Source organism: Drosophila subobscura, chromosome J (assembly GCF_008121235.1).
Source record: "Drosophila subobscura isolate 14011-0131.10 chromosome J, UCBerk_Dsub_1.0, whole genome shotgun sequence".
NCBI classification, from domain to species: Eukaryota; Metazoa; Arthropoda; class Insecta; order Diptera; family Drosophilidae; genus Drosophila; species Drosophila subobscura.
Window position 1 is genome coordinate 362,842 of NC_048532.1, and position 21,081 is coordinate 383,922.

General features: G+C 44.0%; 5 protein-coding genes across 8 annotated transcripts; 3 read left to right on the forward strand and 2 right to left on the reverse strand.

Annotated features, from left to right (window-relative positions):
* The first annotated feature begins 1,137 nt into the window (after positions 1-1,137).
* LOC117895125 (BAG family molecular chaperone regulator 2) lies at positions 1,138-3,195 on the forward strand. 4 transcript variants are annotated; one of them, XM_034802535.1, is made up of 5 exons: positions 1,139-1,288; positions 1,664-2,116; positions 2,445-2,465; positions 2,517-2,659; positions 2,726-3,102. In XM_034802535.1, the coding sequence occupies exons 2-5, from the start codon at positions 1,896-1,898 to the stop codon at positions 3,100-3,102; spliced, it is 762 nt and encodes a 253-aa protein (XP_034658426.1). In that variant the 5' UTR covers positions 1,139-1,288; positions 1,664-1,895. The 4 variants fall into 4 exon arrangements, with proteins under 4 accessions (XP_034658428.1, XP_034658426.1, XP_034658425.1 ...); XM_034802534.1 differs by having other exon boundaries at positions 1,145-1,356; XM_034802537.1 differs by lacking the exon at positions 1,664-2,116 and having other exon boundaries at positions 1,138-1,620.
* Positions 3,196-3,281: 86 nt separating this feature from the next.
* LOC117895122 lies at positions 3,282-4,575 on the reverse strand. Its single transcript, XM_034802531.1, has one exon. It carries the CDS (start codon positions 4,418-4,420, stop codon positions 3,317-3,319), a length of 1,104 nt encoding a protein of 367 aa, XP_034658422.1. The 5' UTR covers positions 4,421-4,575; the 3' UTR covers positions 3,282-3,316.
* A 751-nt stretch (positions 4,576-5,326) lies between these two features.
* Positions 5,327-5,921, forward strand: LOC117893587 (protein midgut expression 1). The gene is made up of 2 exons (XM_034800259.1): positions 5,327-5,484; positions 5,655-5,921. The coding sequence occupies exons 1-2, from the start codon at positions 5,432-5,434 to the stop codon at positions 5,851-5,853; spliced, it is 252 nt and encodes an 83-aa protein (XP_034656150.1). The 5' UTR covers positions 5,327-5,431; the 3' UTR covers positions 5,854-5,921.
* A 1,033-nt stretch (positions 5,922-6,954) lies between these two features.
* Positions 6,955-15,877, forward strand: LOC117893586. Its single transcript, XM_034800258.1, has 2 exons — positions 6,955-6,959; positions 15,356-15,877. The coding sequence occupies exon 2, from the start codon at positions 15,483-15,485 to the stop codon at positions 15,873-15,875; it is 393 nt and encodes a 130-aa protein (XP_034656149.1). The 5' UTR covers positions 6,955-6,959; positions 15,356-15,482; the 3' UTR covers positions 15,876-15,877.
* LOC117893584 lies at positions 15,339-17,003 on the reverse strand. Its single transcript, XM_034800257.1, has 2 exons — positions 16,784-17,003; positions 15,339-16,739 (listed from the first exon to the last, which is right to left on the reverse strand). The coding sequence occupies exons 1-2, from the start codon at positions 16,840-16,842 to the stop codon at positions 16,031-16,033; spliced, it is 768 nt and encodes a 255-aa protein (XP_034656148.1). The 5' UTR covers positions 16,843-17,003; the 3' UTR covers positions 15,339-16,030.
* Between the last annotated feature and the right edge of the window lie 4,078 nt (positions 17,004-21,081).

Here is a 21,081-nt window from a genome sequence, read left to right on the forward strand (position 1 = left end):
TATGTATTAGTACGTGTGGGACACGCAGACAATGATGCATATGTATTGCTTGTTATTTTTAAGCTCTTCAAACCGGTTTTGACTTGATTCACACGGACACGTAATGTAAGTGAATGTATACTATCTGGTTAGTGCTTGAAGCCAGAAATACTCTGGTACTTTCTCGCGCAACCAATCAACACGTATTTTTTGTTGTTGATATTTTTATTTTTTTAGGATTTGTTTAAAAATGTTAGATCTGCCGAATCTCCATAGATTTTGAGGAGCAATACCATAAACGACGCCCTAATAATGCTCCTGTACACAAAAAATAAATGTCAAAATTTCGTAAAATATTCCTCACAAAAAAAAATATTTTTGCACTTCAAAGCATAATATTATTCAAACGGTAATCTTCAACCACAAAGTTTTTGGGTATACGTACATTATAGATGCGTTCATCCGCTTTACAGAATGGTTAAGTTCATTACAACCAGATGTAAGATACTTAAGTTATGTGAAAAAAGAGGCGCTACCTCTAAAGAAACCGTTAAAAAAAATGTCCAAACTTTAAAATATAAAAAAAAAATTTGTTATAGAAAAAAACCATAATTTTTTCAAAAAATGTAAAGTCCTTATTCTATCGGAAAAAGCTGGTTTGGTTCGAAGCGGAAAAAAATGGTAGATTTTGTCGAGTAGTGTAATGTGCACACCTATTTTTTATACCCGGTACACGAAAAGTAAATAGAGTATATTGTGATGGGATTAGATTATATCATTATTATAGCCAGAATGAAGAAATTAGTTTGCAGTGGCTACCCCCATCCCTTCCAATAGCTTTGCTAACGGATCCAATAATGCGGTGCTTTATCCATTCATTGTTGTGTTTCGAGCTCCATATCCACTCTGAAATAACACACTCATCCTGCTTTCATGCAAAATTTGAATGTTTAACGGATTTTGTTTTGTGAACAAACATAAAACAGTGTACCTAGAGAGCATGTACTTTGCCCACTTTAGTCATACTAAAAACAGAGCCAAAAATATAGTATTTTCTGTCGCAAGAAAATATACGGTATATTTTGAGAATGTAAAGGTATATTTCGGTATTTTTTGTTTAGGTTAGGCGGCTTATTTTTTAATAACTCCGTGGTCCCACTGCTAATAACATTGTCTAAATTGTTTTATAAAAAAACTTCAAATTAAAAAATAAGAATGGAATGTGGAGATTCGATCGCTCAAAAGCATTAAAAGCAGTCTAGTACTCACAAAGCGAATTCGAATCCTTCAAATTGTTACTAAGCCTCAGGTAATCAATCTATTTAACTATCATACGAACAGCGAAACCGAGACCCTGGATCGAACGAGGCAACCTAGGTGGTTATTGCCTAAAATTGACTCTCATTTGTGCACACGTAAGAAACAAAAGGAAACATAATTGGAAATCGGATTATAAATTATGCTGGACAATTTGCGAAGTATTTTTCGCAAACGTCGACACTGCAGTGAAGAAACGCCACCGCCGTCTGAGGACCCTAAAATCCTTCAGTCATGTGAGGATGATGAGGGGAGGCCGGGGTGCAATGATGACTATAGTGTCGCCTGGCCGGAAGCATATTTTAACATCACACCAGCCGATAGGTAATTAAATACTAAATAAGCACTCTGTCTCTCTCTCTTCCAGCTTGCGTGTGTATGTGTATAAGCAAAATATAAAAGTATAAGCAAAAGCATCAAACACTTCATAGACACCTACTCAAAAAGCTTAAGCATTCCAAAATAGGCCATCCATTTGCCGAAACTGAAGCCACAGTAGGCAGCAAGCAGCAAGCAGCAGGGAGTTCCAGAGCGATTAACACTTGTTTGGAAATCGCAAACGCAGGCAGTTTAAATTCACACTGGATCAGCCGCAGGAGATGGAAATTGATGCGCAATCAGCGCAACGACCCAGCGAGAATAATCTTTATCGACAAAACTCATTCAGCGTTGCCCACTCGGAGTCATCAATGAATTTCGACTATTTGCACGGTCTTCGTTCAGGCACTGTGCCTTCCACATCCACAGCAGCCTCTGGCCCCAGTGACAATGCAAGCAACAACTCATATGGACTAGTCGACGACAGTAGAGCACTGGACAGGTTGTTATTCCATCCTACATAAAATCAATCAAAACTTTTAGCGACCAGCACAAATATTTAATATTTTTTTTATTCCCTACCCCGCACTGCAACCAGCTTAATTTGTTTATTGTTGTCTAACATTATTGTGATAAAGAACCTCAGGAAGTCACCTTCACAGTGTTTGAACTTGTGTGTTGGCGGTCATTATTTGTAGGGCTTAGTGTATATTTATGTTTAGCTGAAGAGCTGAGCCGAAGCAGAGAGGTCTAACATTCTACATTTTATTGTTTCTTTTCATATAAAAACCAATGATCCCGATGAAAACATTAAATCAACTTGGGGACAGAACAATAAATACCAATGAGAGGTAAATATTAATTCTACACTTACAAACCTTGACTAAGCCCTGAATTTTCAGATTTGTTAACATATTGGATCAGATTGATGCACGTGTAGAGAAGCTTCGCAAAGATGCTCTTAATTTACAAGAGATGAAAGACTATCTCTTAATGTCTATGGATCTGATTAAGAGCAACGAAATGCTTCAGAAGATGAGAGAGTGTGAGTGTCTCATTCCTAACACAATACGGCAAAGAAAAACAATTTAGTGCCTCTGTTCCACTGTAGCCGAGCGCGAGGAGGTCATGCTGTACATACAACGAGTCAGTTCACGCCTAGGAACGGTTGAATTAAATGTGCGCACTGTGCGTGACAACTCTCAGGAGGACTCGCTTAGTCAAATCAATTCTTTGATCGACACTATGATAAAAGTGGGGGATCCTGTGATCGCCCGCCAACGTTGCCAGCTGTACTTGAACGCCTGCTGCACTAGTGCCATGGACCCGTCTGGACATCTGGACACCTTGTACGAGGCTGATGTCGGCCCGATCGACAAGAAATTTGAGAGCGCCCTACTTGGTTGTACCTTGGACGACCAGAAGAATATAAAGAAGCGATTGCAGGCTTTAATGGGTTACTTAAACAAGCAAACTGTTAGCCATTAATTAGATTGTTTTTGATCTTTTTAAGTATATACATACATAGCATTATTATCAAACCAAAACGAATCACATTACCAAATAAAAACAAGTGAAAAAATACACTGAATAAAAACCATTCGAAATATTTTATGAACGCTAAAATCAGCGTCGAAAAGATTTTAAATTTTTGTTTTTTGCTGTACTTTTGGTTAATATACTAAATTACTGTAAATAAAAGTTAAAATACATCGTTATACGGCATTCCCGGAAAACACATTTGTTGCGTTTTCAAGACACGATCACTTAGTACCCACACGGCGCCATTGTTTCCAAAAAATATTTGCTGTAAGTTTTTCGATGTCATATAGATGATTTCGTTTCCCTCAGCAGTGATGTTAACCAGCTGGACACACCGCACAACCGCTCCAAACTTTGGTATGACATAGTACAAGGTGCCCAAGCTGTCCATGATCATGCTGCGACCGTTTCCCAAAAGAGTGCCCAGGGGGGTGAGTTGTATGTGTGATTTTAAAGAACTCGAGGATAATTCAGAGCTATCTTCCCATTGCAGACTGTCCAAGGATCTATAGATCCCACCATCTTTATCGGCAACTATTAATTCGCCCTGAAGACCAAAGGTAAAGTCAATTGGCTTGATGGGGAAGGACTGTTGCATGCTCTCGTACTTGTGACTCTTCAAGGATCGACTTTTCCAGGTCTGCTCTAGTATGTCGTAGGTCAGAATATGCGGGCCATGGCCCAGAATAAAGTATATGTGTCGTTCAAGTTTGGAGCTCTTTGCCTTGGGTCCGAATCTTACAACCAAACTTTGGGTGTCGTTGAAGTCTATGTGCTGACCGCAGTCAATTCTCAGGAGCTCTGCATTATTGCGTATCAAATCAAAAACAAACAGCCTGGGTGGGCACCTGCTGTCCGGCCAACCGATATCCATAACCCACAGGCGACTCAGGCCGTCCACCTGCGACCAATGTGCTTGCTGCAGCAATGTACAATCGGAATGAGCTCCATTGGCATGTATATTCCGGTGAGGAAATATCACAGTTGTCATTGGAAAGTGCGAAACCTGCCACTGGGTCTCAATAAGTGTGGGGGAATCGTTCCCTTTTACGGAGATACTGAGAAATACTCGCGAGTAATGCATCGAAAGGTGACGCACACTGTAACTTGACTCGTTGAATCCAGTCTTTGTCAAAAGCCGCCACGATGCATTTGGAGTTGCCTGAGCAAGAACAAGCAAAACGAAGGGAACTATCTGTGTGACCATCTTCGAATGCAGACTATATACAACTGAGCTTGAAGTGTTTGGTTTGCTGAAGAGCATACAAATCGCTTAGATCAGCAATTGGTTTCATGTGTCGCTCAAAAATATGAATTTTAGCGACCTGCATTAATGTGGACTAATATTTTGGTTCATTCGCTTTAGTACTTATGTTGGTTATTGTGGGTTTGTCGGGTCCTAATGTTTGTGAAACGCATTAGTATAACTGACTAGTGCGCTAATATTTCCGTTCTTATTTCACTAGAATTCTACAAGTAAATTATAATACACTTGGCCAAGGTAAATCCCCGAATAATGTTCATCGCAAATAGCAAACCTTTCAAGAGGGCTCCTAAATAACTTCTTACAAGATGTTTCTTGGTGATTAGGTATTCAATAATAGAAAACGGCTCATCCGAAAAAGTTTGGCTCTTTCTTGCTTTGAATTTAGGTTTGAAAAGGTTATCTCCTGGTTAGGTTATTTCTGAACCATGTGCCACTGCCATTGGAGTGCTTCTGGCCCCTTCAAGGCCCCTTTGTCAGTTTTCTTAGATATGTACCTAGAAATTAATCAAATACGCTGAAGTTATATGTATGTATGTATGTATATACAGAGATCATAAAACAAGAGATGTTTCCTTCTTAAATAACTCAAGATGTATCCCCTATTGTTTGGTTGAGGTAATGAGTTTGGATTTACATAGATATGTTATAAGTCCGTGATTGAAGTTAATGTTGATCGTCAACATACTTTTCAGCTTTCAGTATATTAGCCAAACAATGTATATTGGAAACACACCCGTAAAATATAGAAAGTAAAAGCTTAAGTTCGCAAGCTCATTTTTCTATCTTCCCGTCACCTCTGCGTTCGAGTTAAATATGACCGACTCGTTATCAGTACAATCTCTCCTCTTTGAACCGATATGATTAAAGCTTTCGCTGAGTTTCCCAATACCGGTCGGCCTGGCTTGTGGGCAATGCGAGCAGCAAACATTTCAGTTGTTAATGTCTTTTGGCCATCGACACATCGAATTCCTGTAGGTTAATACATAGTACCCGTCGGCTGCATTTAACATGTGCAACGCTCTGTGCGAATGTCTGAAATGCCCCGGCAAAGTTGTTTGCTGGTAAGTTCTGACTGTGACTGATTATTTACTCATTCGTTCCATAAAACCTTAATTTCCTCATAAAAAAAAAAATTGAAAAGGGGTCAGTTCAAGACAATAATTTTTAAATTGTGTTTTGATCGAGTGGGATCGCAGTGGCAACTTAATAATTAATCTCTTATCTATTTTAGCTGCTGTTCCTGCGCCTGCAAAATGCTGATGAGCATTTTCTGCTCTGTTATTGTCTTGCTGGTCGTCATTGGATTAATTGTTTACTTCACGGTATATTATCACAAGGATAAGGATACCAAAGACATTCAGCAGCAGGTCTCCCAACTCACGCCCATTGTAAAGCGCAGCATACGCGACTATTTTAATAAGGAATATTGATCTAGGGCGATGAATTTATACCATAGACAACATTAATAATTCCCAGAAAAAAAACTAAATTAACCGAATCCGGGAAAATATGTTTATTTAATCTAATCGAACCCAATGCTTATAGTGGGATTTTTCCTTATCTACGATTGTTCTGACTGAGTTCTATGGTCGTAGGTATGGCAATTTAGAATTTGTCGAACTTTTTTTTAGCGGGTTGTTATCTTTAGGCTTTGCTGATAAAGAAAGAGGGAAATGTGATTCATAGACACTATGAGTTTTTCGTTTATTTTTCTGTTGTGACAAATTCAATATGGAGACTGCATTGGTTGTAAGTACCATTTTCTCTTCGATTGCCGATCCTTTTGTATTATCAGGTAGTCGGTCCTCGACGAGGGTCTATACACATTTTTAAAACAGAATCTTCATATTTCTTAATCTTACGGACATACGTTCGCATTAGCAAAACAAATAGCACAATTGCCAATCTGAATTTTAAAAAAGGCTTAAAGAATCCAATGACGCACGATCTCTATTAATTCTGTATATATGTAGATACATACAATAGTTAAAAAACCTTATAGATAATAATTAAACTAACACGGAAGCTCTACACTCAGATGAGAAGATCTTAGGTCAACTTAAGTCCTAATCGACCTAATCGAACTTTGTGAGTCGTGTTCTTACGTGTCACTGCTTTTATACTCGGACCGTCAGTATATATGTATGTACATATGTACATGTGCATAATTATGTACATTGTGCTGCTCTGCCAAACCATGGTGACCAATTTTTAAAAAGTTTTTTTGATGCAATGAATTTTTTGTGTTATACCAACGACACCAATTTAGTTTTAGTTACAAAATTACAAACCTAATGCGAAGAAATCTTGAACCAACAACTTAACGCCAGTCCTTGTGGTCCGTCAAACTCACCAAGATGCCCAGCACCCAGCTGAATAGTTTTACGGCTGGTAACAGCTGGATGTTTTATTTATAATCTGAATAGCTGCAGCATATTGACCCTTAAAGATTCTCCGAAAGATTCCAGCTGTCTCAGGCTGAATGGAACTCCATCCAGGGCCAACATGCATCGCACTACATCCAGAACTTGCTGGAGTTCCTAAACGTGAACGGCGTGTGCATTGTCCGGTGGATTGACCTCGTCAATGGTTGGGAACTAATACTCCCAATTATACCCAATTGTGTTAAGGCGAAGGCAATGTCCACATTCTGTTCCTAAAAAAATGGAGGTCGTACAGGACGGGATATCTCTGCGAGGCGGCAAGGGCAATCAGGTTGTGATCCAGATTTCGCCTTTACAGCCGCAACGGTACCAATGCGAGCTTTTTGCCATGCCTTCTGGCTTTTGCACCGTGGCCATGAGGAGTTTGTCAGCAAACCGAAACCACAGGGATGAATTGTTATTGATGCGTTATTGATAATCAGGATAGAAGACTGGCCCTGAGTCCGTGAGTGAACGAGTCACCCGTGAGTCACTCTGGATCATTCCTATCATAATATAAATTTAATATGGTTAACATTGACAGCATAGTAAAATAGGTTAGATTTGCATTCTAATTTCATTTTATTTGGCCGCCCGCCTTTACAAGGTGGAAATCGCCACGTCGAGATATGTAACTTGTAACAGTTTTACTCCAATTTTGTCGATGAACTCGATTAATGTTTGGTACGAGCTAATTTGTTCTTTTTCGAAGAATTTATAGATGTTATTATATTTCCTTAGCGATGGGTAGCTTAGTCTTGTTGTGTTGTACTTGGTACAATTAAATATTATATGCGATGCGTCATCGATAGTATCGCAAGTATCACAAATGTTACTTGCGACTACGTGCATTTTGGCAAGTGTGTGCCTATCAAATGCACTGCCGCTAAGCAGTCTATTGATCCTTTTAGCGTCAATGGCTTTTAGCTTATTTCTATTTAGGAACCATGGTTTTGCTGAGATAGAGGGAAAAAGTGAGCAGTATCCTCTGCGTTTAACGCTGGCAAACTCGGCATACTCTCTCCCATTCTTCTTTCAGTATTCGGTGTATCTCACATATTGCATCTTTAAGATTCCATTTAACGACTGTATATTTTCCCAGTCTGTGTGCTTCTTTGGCTGCTGAGTCTACTGCCGTGTTCTGAGGGATGTTGGCGTGGCCGGGTATGAAATGGATTTCTACCTTCTTTAGGTATTGGGCTTGACGGATCTTCTCCCTGATTTTATAAGCGATACAATTATCCTGAATGCTCCTTGCCAGTATTAGAGCCCCGTTTCTGCTGTCCGTTAGGATGGCGATACGAGAAAACCCGCGCGAAATAGCATTGGACAGAGATGACAAGGTTTTTTGCGCGTAAAAGCTATCTATGAAACCTGAGCTGTCGTGTAGGAAAGCTGCGCTAGAATGTCTGTTAGCTACTGATCCATCAGTGTAGTAGATCTCGAAGCCTCCCCTGGTCAGGAGTGCCCTTTTTTCCCTATGGAGAACTAATATGCCCGCCTGGTCTAAGCTGTGCTTGTTATCAGCAGACTCCTTAAAAAAGTCTAAGTCTGACCTAATTTTGGTGCAATGCGAAGTTGTACTCTCAAAGACTTCGATTATCTCCAGAATATCACCGAACTCGCGAAATGCCTTGGCGTAGCCCGTGTTTATGTCCCTGTTTAGGGACACCGTCCTACTTGCTAGGAGGCTGTACGCAAATGCCTTGGCTAAATCTTTTGCCGCTAGGAATCTCATTCTGTATTCCGGGGGAAGTTCTCCCGCCAATGTTGTACATAATCGGGATTGCAGAGCAAATGATTATGCCTAGTGTGTTTCTGAGGTGGTGGTTACAATGAGATTTGATTTTGGCTAGAGCGGATTTGGACAAGTTGCTGGAAGACGAGCAAGCGTATTCTAGTCTACTTCTGACAAAGGCCTTGTAAACTATGAGCCCTCTCTTTGGGCTGATACCGTAATGGCACCCACTGAGTAGTCTTAGAAACGCACAGTTTCTGTTTGACTCCGAAATGGACTTCTCGATGTGCACTGCGGCTGAGTGGTTCGCTGAAATTGTTCTGCCAAGATATTTGATCTGATCTACTTGCCTAATCTCAACTCATTGGTGCTCAACGTTCAGCTCGGTTCTTCGGATGCTGAAGTGAATCACTTTGGATTTGGCTGGGTTGAAAGCAAGGTTAAGCTTGTTGCATCTTGCCTCAAAGCTGTCTATTTTGCCTACGAGCATACGTTTGGCAATAGAAATCACTTTGTGGAAGCAAATAATAAAGAAGTCGTCCGCATACTGAAACAGTAAGCAATTGCCATCGTTTATCTCGTGCAGTTCTGCGGTGTACAAGTTGAACAGAGTTGGACTGAGACAGCTGCCCTGACTAACTCCCCTGTTCACCTCAACCTCACTCTTGCCCTTGATGAGTAGACGCCTGCTCAGGAAGCTGGCAATCCAGGCAGTTTATAATTTCAAAGATGCTATGTTTTTTCCCCACAGGAAGTTGCTGCAGCATCCTGAACGATATGCCATCTGGGCCTATCGCCGAATTTGGGTTCCTGGATTTCAGGAAGGACAGAAATTCCCCCATGTCCAAAGGTTCAGGGTCGCCTGGTCCAATCAGAGGTGGAAAGTTCTCTGGGGCTGTACTGCTTGCAGTGGAGGGGATGTCTTTGGCCATTTTTAGAAAGCCCTTGTCGTTTACGTCTGTCCATGTGTTCCCTACGTTTTTGACTTGTCCGTATTTCTTTAGGTTATTTACTCTGCTCCACATGGAGGGCGAAGAGGAAACCTCTTCTATGAACTTTGAGAAGTTTAACCTTCTGCAATTTTTAGTCTCATTTTGCAGGTTGCGGTCGGCCTCTATAGTGACTCTGGCATCCTCCAATTTTTTGATGTAATAGTATTTTTGCCTGCACGTATTTCTCACGCGAAATAGTCTCTCTATCCCCTCGGTCCACCATTTTTTGGCAATATACTTGTTGTTACTGGGAATGGTAACTGTGTTCTTACTGGTCAGGGATTTGACCTTATCGTTGAGCTCTTACAGATTGGTAAAGCTGCTTGCTCCTAAAATGCGATTTATTCTATTGTGCAGCACTTTCTTTTCTTGAATGGAGGCATCTAAACCTTCGACTGTTATGACGATTGGGAAGTGGTTGCTGTTGGTTATTTTGGATTTAAGGGCCAGTCATTTCTACCGTTAATGTGATTGGAAAAGGTGAGGTCAAGAACTGAGAATTGGGAAGGGTTCCTGGAGAAGGTTGGAGAGACGTCGTTAAGACAGATAAAACCCGCCTCACGAGTAGCTGCGGCCCTTGCGGTCACTAAAAGAGTTTCCCCAGATGGAAGACTTGGCGCTGAAATCTCCTCCTACGACTGAAGGGTAGTCAAGTGACTCCGCAAGCTCGAACACCTTTTTAATGCCCGATTAGAATTGGGAAAGTGTCATTGAAGGATCAGCATATGCGCTAAGAATGTTGACGTTTTTTTTGAGGTTCAAGGTCTTCATACCTACGATCTCTAGATCACTGTCTATTTTCAGAATGCTAAATCTAATTTTCTTTCTAATATAGATTCCTACTCCGCCGTAGCCGTCTTCTCTGGGCTTGCCGATGAAGTTATAATCTAAGATACTGCTGTCCGCATTATTTACCACCCAGATCTCCGAGAGGATTGCAATGTCTATTTCGTTGTTCATTAGAAACATATTGAGGAGCTGTTTGTTGTTGTTGTAAGTCAGACTTTAAATGTTTAGTTGAAGAATCTTCATTGTTTGTTGTTTGGATATCCCGCTTCCATCCCCTGTATAATTTGTAAACGGTCGAGTTCAGCATTGGAGGTGCTAACATACTCCAAAATCTGTTGAAAACACTTCTGCACCAATTCCCCCTTTGACATATTGCTTGGTTCCACAAGGAACGCTGTAAGCATGGATCCCAGTGCGTTAAGCTTTTCCTGGGTCCCAGATGAAACCACGGGCGATGTTCTCACAAATTTCTCACTCAATTGAGGGCTATCTGCTTTGATCGCGTACCTCCATTCTGCCATGTTGGCAGCTGCCAACTCGAACGAAGTAACCGAGTGAATTTCCCTAGCTGCCTCTGTGTTGTTGTTTTGGAGTTCGGGGAGGATGCCATTTTGCCAAGTGGGTTGGGGAAACTCCCCTGGGTCACCAAGGCTGGGTGAAGATCTACCAAAAAGTGTCGGGTACCTAGCTTTGACCTCAGCCCGTGATAGGTTTTCCAGCGTCATGCTTTTTTGAATGGCATACGCTTTTCTTCTCGCCTCGCATTGCGGGTGCGTAGCCGCGTGGTTACCCTTGCAGTTAGCACTGCTTAACCCCGAGCGAGTCGCTGCTGTGGTCCTGACCACATTTGAAACATCTTGCCCCGCTCTTGCAGTGCTGCGCCATATGGCCGAACCTAAAGCACCTGAAGCATTGGCTAAACTGAACGAAGGGTTTCACTACTACCTTGGCTTACAGGAACTTGATTTCCTTGGGCAGCTGCTCCCCTCTAAACCAGTGTTTAACCATGCCGGTGGGTACCCTTTCCCCCGAGGTTCTGTCTCTTCTTCGTAATCGTTTTGGTGGTTTTATTATTCGTCCGTCTTGTTGAGCGCCTGGATCTCAGAGACCATAAAAGCTAGAGCCACCAAATTTTGCATCCAGACTTCCGTATGCTCACACTGTTACAAGTGTATTTCAAAAATGAGACACGCCCTCTTCCGCCCCCGCAGAAGGGCAAAAACCTCCCAAATCTACAATTTTGAAGATAAAAAAAAACGCCATTCCTTAGGGAATGCCCATATCTATCAGATCACCAAATTGGGATACGATTGAATCATTATTAAAGCTAAAGGAGCGTGTTGGTGTGAGAAGTGTTGTAGATGTAGATGACAGATGAAGAAAAAATGTAAAATTTGACAAAACACCGCTAAGGTGCAAATGTAGGACTGAGTGCCGGGTATAAAATTTGTGACGCGTAAGAAGCGTCTCACACGTCCCTTCTCGTTTGCGTTGGTTTCGAGACCAAGGTCGCTGTAGATTTTACCGCTTTCTTTACGCCTGCCGTAATAGCCAGTCTGGCGTCTCCTTCTCTCTTCTTGTGATACTCCACTAGGATCCTTGATCCTGTCGCCTTCAACGTGGCCATCCTGGTCCTTCCCATGCCAGCCATGGTTCCGGATTACGCTGCACCAGACTCCGTGTTACTGGTTTTTCTGGGCCGCCATTGCGGCGAGGTAAGGTTATCCGAAAAAACTACGGATCTACTGCCAATTTTGTCCTGCCGTCTTTATCAGGTTGTGGGGTAAACACAGGTTATCGGATTATTGCTTATTATAAGCGAGTTAAGTCTCAATTTCAAGAAATAAGCTAATTTTTTACTTTTCGCGCTAAAAACGAAGATACGCGCCTCACCAGTGTTGCACTACCTATACATTAATTCCTTATTATTTCATAAAATATAAATAATAACACAACAAGCCTAGTCCTCAGATCGAAAGAAAGGGGCCACAAGAAAAATCAGGGGTGATATTCGTATTGAACCGATAAAAAATGTTGTCGCACACAAGTTACTTTCTAGCGGCTGTACGCAGGCATGTACATATGTACATATGTATGTATATGTAGCAGGTGGAATGTTGCTAGCAGCTCGACAAATATAGATCTGTTTTATATTCCGAGAGGGTACCTAGCACACAGAGAGTCAAGTCTCGATAAAATGGAGGCAACAATGCCGCTGAAGTTGAAAGATAAATTACCATAAGATAAAATAATTATTATGGATTAATAAGATTATATTGAATTTATTTGCATTTTAAATTTGTTTAACTTATTTGAACGCCAGTATCTTCATGTTGCCAAGACACAGACCCGGCTGGGCTGTTAACAAAATGTTTTAAGTTTTTTTCCTTTTGGCACCAAGTACTGCTCCACAGGGTCGTGCCAAGGGGCGATGGCGACAATCTGGGCTCGAAACTATCCAATGTTGAATATGAAGGGTGCTTGACGGCGCAGATTTACACCTTTGCAACGGGCGCAAATATTCCTTGGCACGGCCTTACTGCTCCACCAATCAAAGAAGACTGCAGATGTTATTCCCAGCCATATGCAAATTCTCTGTCATATTTTCAAAGTGCGGAATATGCAAAGGGCATCGTTTCATGGGTTTCCATAAATGAACACATATTTATATGATTTATAATACTCAAATGTATGTTCAACGACCTTCCTGGTTTCTTTGCTGCAGATATGGGTTTAATCAAAGTTGTCGATTATTTCGTTGATTGTCCTCCTCCTGCGATCATGCAAGAGAAGCCAGTCTCACTAAAATAATATCCTGCATAGATCCATTTTGCATTCATTGTTTTATGAACATTTTATTCAATTTTCACACATTTTCAAAAAGGTAAACAAAACAATACAGCTGCCTGAGAAGTGTAACCGTACGGAATGCGGGTTTCACCTCTGGTCACACCCTGCTGCTAGCAAAATATATTGCACAGTTTGCTAGCAAGTTTGTTTTTAGATCTGAGTACTAGCACTAAGCAAACAACTGGTAGAGGCTGCAAATCGACTTCAAACTGGCTGCCTAATCAGTTTAGTGGATCGGCTCCCAGAGAGAGAGAGCTTGGCGTTGGCTCTCTTGATCATTGAACGCAAAGCTACTCTCGCTAAAACAAAGTTTTGTTTCCTTTTCAAGTCTGCTTCGTAATTTCATGTGTGCGGTGACACATATGTACATACATACATGATGGCAATGCGTGTATCCATTCTCGACTTCAATTTTTAGCGCTTGAGACGTTTGGCAGTACCTGGTGCCAAAAGGAACATTTTGTTAACAGCAAAGCCCGGTCAGTGTCTTGGCAACATGAAGATACTGGCGTTAATAAGTAAAACAAATAAGTTAAACAAATTTAAAATGCAAATAAATTCAATATAATCTCATTAATCTACAATAATTGTTTCCTTTTTTGCCGTTTGATGGCCTTAAGCTCGTTTAGAAGCACGGTGGTCATTTATCTTTCAACTTCAGCTGTATTGTTGCCTCCATTTGATTGAGACTTCACTCTGTGCTTGCTAGGTACCCTCTCGGAATATAAAACAAATCTTTAAATATATTTTTTTTAATTTCATCGCTACAGCGAAATTAGTTGGTCGCAGACGATGAGTTTGCATTGACAAGGTACAAATGTTACCAATTTTGAACTCAAAAAAGAGTTGTTTGCCGAACGAACACTAGAAATCTTTATTTTTCGAGCTGCTAGCAACATACCAACGAATACTATCGCTACCACAAAATACTATCGTCTGACTTTCTAGATTTGTTCGTCCTGTTTTTTTTTCGATCTGAGTACTGCCTGGCGAACAGCCGCTAGAAAGTAACTTGTGCGCACAACATTTTCTTATCGGTTCCATACGAATATCATCCCTGATTTTTTTTGAGACCCCTTTTTTCGATCTGATTACTGTTACAAACCTGTTTTGGTTTTGGGGCAAGGCCGGGAAGCCAGTCATTCCAGGGCTGGATTCTTCCCAGGCCCCCAAAACCAAAACAGGTTCGTAACAATAATGGCGTCCAATTTAAGACAAATTTATGAGTCGCAGTCCGTTCTCGAACACGAAAGTGGGAGAGTACTGCTGCGAATCATAAAAGTCGAGGAGTTTATAAATGTCCAGCCGAGAGGAACGATCTCGAGTGGTAATCTGCAGTCAGGGTCCGTCTGTGTTCCGGTGGCCTGTGAGGAGCTGTGAAGGTTGGCTCGCAGATGCACGGCACTGAGGGATCTGGAAATGTAGGAATCCACAAAGTAAATTGTTTTTTTTTTGTAGTTTGTGTTTGTGTAAACTTATCTGACATAGGGAAGCCGGAGCTCTCAAAGGGGTGAGGTTGGCACTGGTTGAGGAGAGTTCTCAAGCCAGTTTGCAAACGGCCCGTTGCCTGGTGGACAAAAGAGAGCCTGGAAAGGAAAAAATACCCAAATTTAGTTAAGTTCGAGTAGTTTTTTTGTGCTGCTTCCCCTACTTACCTCTGGAGGAGGCCGGGACGGTAGTATCTCGTAGAGATTTTTGCTGTAGGTGGCCCGTGGGGACATTTAGTCGGCCACGCGATGCACCTGGAGCAGCTAGAGGATCCCGAAAATATCCTTCAGTAGAGTAGTGGGACAGAAGCAGCTAGGTAGCAGAGTGAGCGCCCTTGACTCTTAATCTTCTGTAGAAGATGAGAGGTCGACAGCGCTCGCGAAGTTGAAGACGTTGGACAAGCAAAGACGTAGGGAACCAGGCGCAGATGGCTTCAGTAGCAGTTGTGGTTACTTTCCCCTCTTAGTGTTGATCTTGCAGTATTTTGAAGTTCCGTGTTGAGTTTTGTTTGAGTTTTCGAGTTTCTGTGGAAGACAGAAAAGTTAGTTAGGAAGATAAAGTATATGAGCAGTTACAATTTACGGTCAAAGGTGAAAATGACTCGCAGGACTCCTCCGTCAGGACTGCCTGAACAGAAGCGAGGAGGAGATAGCCAGGGCGCAGAAGGAGGCGAGAACGACAGCTGGAATCTGCCGAAGACCACAAAAGAATTGCCGTCTGAAATTCTTTCGGGCATAAACGTCGCCATAGCGCAAGCGCATGAGACGCAGAGAGGTGCTATGGCGGACACCATCAGCAGGACGTTGCAAGAGGAGATCCGTCGAGGATTTATGGAGCTGATGGGTGCCATAACGGAGGCAATGACGCCCCTGCGCCAGAAGGGAGAATTGATCCATGATCTGGACTGGGAGAATGTTCCAAATGGCAGAGAAGGCGGTCCGGCGGCTCCAGAATGGCGAAGACAGAGTACCGGCACCAGACCCAAAGGTTCCGTGGAACAACAGGAGCATATTCCACAAGCGCCTCCGAGGAAGCCGGAGAGACTGAGCCTAAATTGGTCCCGCAGGGTGGAAGATGGCGATCTGGAGACGAGACCGAGAGGACTGGAACGGGAACCAGCAGGAGAAAGCGGAGCTCGGCGATTCACGACGCCCTACGAGAGGCGAGACTAGTGAAGAGAGCCGAGATGGGGACGCGTCGACAAGTGGGACATCCACTTCGACGGCGACCCAGACCCAGCCAAACTGACGGTGGAGGATTTTGTCTTTCGGGTCGAATTTCTCCAGAGGCAGAGTCGACGCTCGTGGGACGAAGTCCTGGATAATTTTCACCATCTGGTGAGAGGACGGGCTGCCGAGTGGTACTGGCAGTTTGTACGAGAGAGGCCTCCAGAAGTCTGGGAGGACTTAAAGGACGAGTTGGTGGACGATTCCGTGCAGTAGGTGGGCAGTACGAGCGGCTGCGTGCGTTGCATGAGCGACGCCAAGAACCTGAAGAATCGGTGGAAGACTACTTTCGAGCGATGCGGAGGCTGGCAGCAAGATTGAACACACCAATAGCGGATTCCGAAATGGTCAGAGTCGTCAAGAAGGGACTCGAGGAGGAGATCGCGATGTGTACGCGATCCGAGTCCGGAACCTGGAGCAGCTGAGGGAAGAGTGGGAAGAGGTGGAGTACCATTTCCGCAGACGCGAGCGAAGGTCAGCTTTTCGCCCGTCGCAGAAGTTCCAACAATCCGGGAAGCGAGTCGAGGAGATAGAGCCAGATTCGGAGCTGTTGGAAGGATAGGAAGAGGTGATGGTTGAGGAAACCCACCTGACAGCGAAGCCGAGGCTGGGCTGCTGGAATTGCGGAGAAGTTGACCACGGGTTCCGAGAGTGTATGGCAAAGGAACGCAGAGTATTCTGCTACCTCTGCGGAAAGCCCGAAACGTACACGCCGAAGTGTCCCAACTGCTCGGGAAACGCAAGAACGAGCATGATGAAGGCGGGATATCAGAGCTCGGGACGGAGGCCCGCGAGAAAGTGAAGGATGCGCTATAACCCAAGTAGTGTAGAAAAACATAGTTTAAAATTCTTACCGGCCGAAGAGAGGATGAGGAGATATAAACAAGTCCGAAATCGTATCCTTGACGGACATCAGCTGAGTGGAATGCGAGGTGTCAGCCGTAGACTCCAGAAGGCCCGTGCACGCATCCGGCAAAGGAGACAGACTCGCAAGGCGGTGGCTGAAGCAGTCAGGCGCGGAGCAGGACGTGACCCAAGGGTTTTTGCCGAGGTGCAAATCCTAGGACGGAAGATTTTCGGACTCCTGGATACTGGGGCGTCCGTAAGTGTCCTCGGAAAGGGCAGTCGTGAGCTCCTAGACGACCTCGGGGTGTAGATGGACAACTATGTCTCGATCGTCAAAACCGCCGCAGGAGAGGACAGGGCCATAATCGGCAAGGCGAGAATCCCTGTGGAGTACAAAGGAAGCAGAAAGGACATTCTGTTTTACATCAGTCCATACCTGGAGCAAGTCATGTACTTTGGTGTAGATTTTTGGAGGTCGTTCGCGTTGGCTCCCACAGTCCTCGGACCGTATCCAAGTTTGCCCAGTGATGCCAAGATATCCGAAGTCCAGATGTCACAGATCAGCCAATATGTCGAAGACCACCAGGAGAACGTACATGTGGACGCGTGGGACCTGGAAGAGAAAGAAGCTGAAGAACTGGAGGAGGTGAAGAAGGAGTTCCTAACTTACGAAGATGCCGGATTAGGGGCAACGACGATAGAGGAGCATCGGATCCAATTGGTAGAGGGCGCGGAGCCTTTTAAAGATCGACACTACCCCCAATCCCCAGCTATGCAGAAAGTGGTCTGGACCGAAGTGGACAAGATGCTGGAACTAGGAGTGATAGAGGTTAGCGATAGTCCGTGGAGCAATAGGACGACGGTAGTGCGGAAACCTATCAAAAATAGATTTTGTTTGGACGCGCGAAAGCTGAATCAACTCACCGTCAAAGACGCTTACCCTCTTCCTAGCATCGAGGGAATACTGTCCAGGATCGACCAGACGCATTACATTTCAAGTGTAGACCTTAAATTCGCGTTCTGGCAGATCAAGTTGGATCCAGAAAGCAGGAAGTGTACCGCGTTTACCGTTCCAGGTCGCCCGCTTTACCATTTTGTAATGATGCCCTTCGGCCTGTGTAACGCTGCACAGAGGCTATGCCGGGTGATGGACAAAGTGATCCCGACGCAGTTGAGATCAAACGTTTTCGTCTATCTGGATGATCTCTTGGTGAGAGCTCCCGATTTCCAGACGCATCTCCGGTACCTTCGGTTGGTGGCCCAGTGCTTGCGAAAAGCAAATTTAACAATAGGCTTGAAAAAATCAAAATTTTGCTTTAGGTCACTGAAATACCTGGGATTTATCATCGGAGGTGGCACTTTGCAGATGGATCCTGCGAGAGTTTTCGCCATTCAAAGGATTCCCAATCTGAGCTCGGTGAAGGAACTAAGAAGCTTCCTAGGAACCGCAGGATGGTACTGGCGCTTCATCAAGGATTACGCTTCCATTGCAGTGCCGCTGACAGACGCGCTGAAGAAGCATCCGCGTGGAAAGTTTTCCCTGTCGACGGAGGCCGAGACGGCGATAGGATCCCTGAAGAAGGCACTCACCAAGGCACTGAGTCATGCGGATTTCAAGAAGCCTTTTTACGTACAGTGCGACGCATCGAATTACGGAGTGGGAGCGGTGTTGTTTCAGTTGGACGTCGAAGGAGCCGAGCGTCCGGTGGCATTCTTCTCCGCCAAGTTAAACAAGCATCAGCTTAATTATTCTGTAACGGAAAAAGAGTGTTTAGCTGCGGTGTTGGCCATTGAGAAATTCAGAACGTACGTTGAATTGATGCCCTTTACGTTTATCACGGATCACGCCAGCCTGAAATGGCTCCTGTCATTGAAGGATCTAAACGGACGTCTTGCGAGGTGGTCATTGCGACTGCAGAGGTTTGCCTTTAGGATCGAACACCGGAAAGGAGTCGATAACGTCGTGGCGGATACACTCTCACGCTGCATCGACGAAGTGGTGATAGATCCAACGGAGATCCTCGGATTCCAAACGACAGAGTTTGAGTCTTCAGGATATCAGGAGCTGAAAGGAGAAATCGGAAAGAATCAAAACATGTTGGGCGACTTACGAGTGGAAGGGGATTTGATATTCAGGCGGATGGCCTTCACGCAAATGGACGACCAAGACGAAGGGTCCATTTGGAAATTATGGATTCCCGCGTCACTGACGGAAACTCTCATCTCCAAGGCCCACAAAGACCACCGAGCTGGACACGGTGGACTTAAGAAGACCCTGCATCGGCTTAGAAGGCAATTCTACTGGCCAGCGATGACGACACAAGTGCGGGAGTATGTCCGGAACTGCGATGCATGTAAGGAGTCCAAAGCACACAATTATCGAAGCCAGGTAGGGATCGGTCAGGAAGTCGTAACGGAGAGACCGTTCCAGAAATTATACATCGATTTTCTGGGAAAGTTTCCCTGGTCGAAAAGGGGACAAGCCTGGATTTTTGTCGTCGTAGACCACTTCTCTAAGTTCACCTTCCTGAAAGCAATGAGAGAGGCGACCGCGGCGAACGTAGTTCAATTCCTAGTACAGGAAGTGTTCTACAAGTTTGGGGTGCCCGAGGTGATCCACTCCGACAACGGAAAGCAGTTCCTGTCGAAGATCTTCCAGGATATGATCAGCACCTTTGGCGTCCGACATCCACAGCAGTCTACTCACCACAGAGCAATGCCTCCGAGAGGGTGAACCGGACAATATTAGCTGCAATCAGGACGTATTTAGATAAGGATCATCGAGACTGGGATATGTACCTACCGGAGATTGAAGTGTCGATCCGTGACTCAGTGCACGAAGCCACAGGCGTGACGCCGTTTTTTGCAGTTTTTGGACAGCAAAGGTTCCTTAATGGGAACTGCTATAAGTTGGCGAGGAAGCTGCAGTCGCTGACGGAGCATGGGGTGCACGCTCTAGACCCCGCGGATAAATGCCACATCATCCGGGAACGTATTAAGGCCAACCTTCACCAAGCGTGTGAGAGCAGCAGCCAGCGCTACAACAAACGGGCCCGAATATTCTTTGCCAAACCTGGGCAAGAAGTATACAGGCGCAACTTCACCCTCAGTTCCTTTGGGAAGGGCTACAACGCTAAGTTCGCCCGGAAGTTCCTGAAGTGCCGAGTCGTATGCCCGGTTGGAAATAATGCCTACGAACTTGAAGATCTGGCGGGGAAGCCGGTGGGGATTTTTCACGCCAAAGACCTGAAATTGTAGTGGGAAAGCTTTAGAAGGAGAAGGGAAGAAGAATAGGGCACTCATGTACAACCCGAGTGGGTGTGAGCATACGTTGGGCGCTGCAAGATCTTAGGGTAAGCCGTTAGAGTTCAATTTCCGTCGATGTTTGCGAATAATTCTTCCGTCCAGGTACGCCTGAATTTTCGCGAGGTGTTGCATTCGATGGAAATCAATCGGCGAAATACTGGATTTAGCAGTATTTTTTTGGAGGTTACAAGTCGATAGGCGAAGGGGCAAGGCGATCAACGGTGCCGGTGAGAAAGAGAGGGGAGAATTTAAGAGAGGCGAGGCTCGAATATTGCGGGATTTACGAGCCAGCTAACCCACACCCTCAAGAATGCCATGCCATGCCCTTGAACTTGGTTGAAGGGCAATAGAAGAGATTTGATCAGCTGCAGCGAGGAGACTGCATAGGGAAGCTACAATGCAGGTAGTTGAAAAATAAACATCGGCAGTGTGAGAGCGTTTTGTGTGTGACCGTGGAAAAAAAAATCGGGAAACAAAGCGAGAAGAGAAACAGACCGGCGGAATATTTAGAGGACTTCTTTTTTTTGAATCTAAATAAAAAGTGAGTCCAGCAAAAAGGGAAAGAATCCCTGATTGAATATTTTTTAAAACCCATAGGGATTACTTGAACCGGTTGGCCTCCCGCATATGGGCAAAATTTCCATCCCCCCGGCCCGCGAACATTGGTCACACCCCTGCCCGGGCGCGAGCCCGCCACCGCAGCAACAACAAATTAATTAAATAATACGACCTGATAAACCAACCAACATGCATACATAAATACACATAAACACATATATATATATTAAACATAATATTTTAATATTTAATTTATTAGCCGTCCCCATTTATATTCATATTCACATACCCATATTTATGTAAACATTTAAATGTAGTATTTCTATATTTATTTATTTATTTTTATTTCTTTTTTTTTTCGTAATCTTATAAACTTTCCTCCCATTAAATTAAGTTGAGAAGGCGGTAGTAGGCGGACGCGCCACCAAGTTTTAGTGTAGGG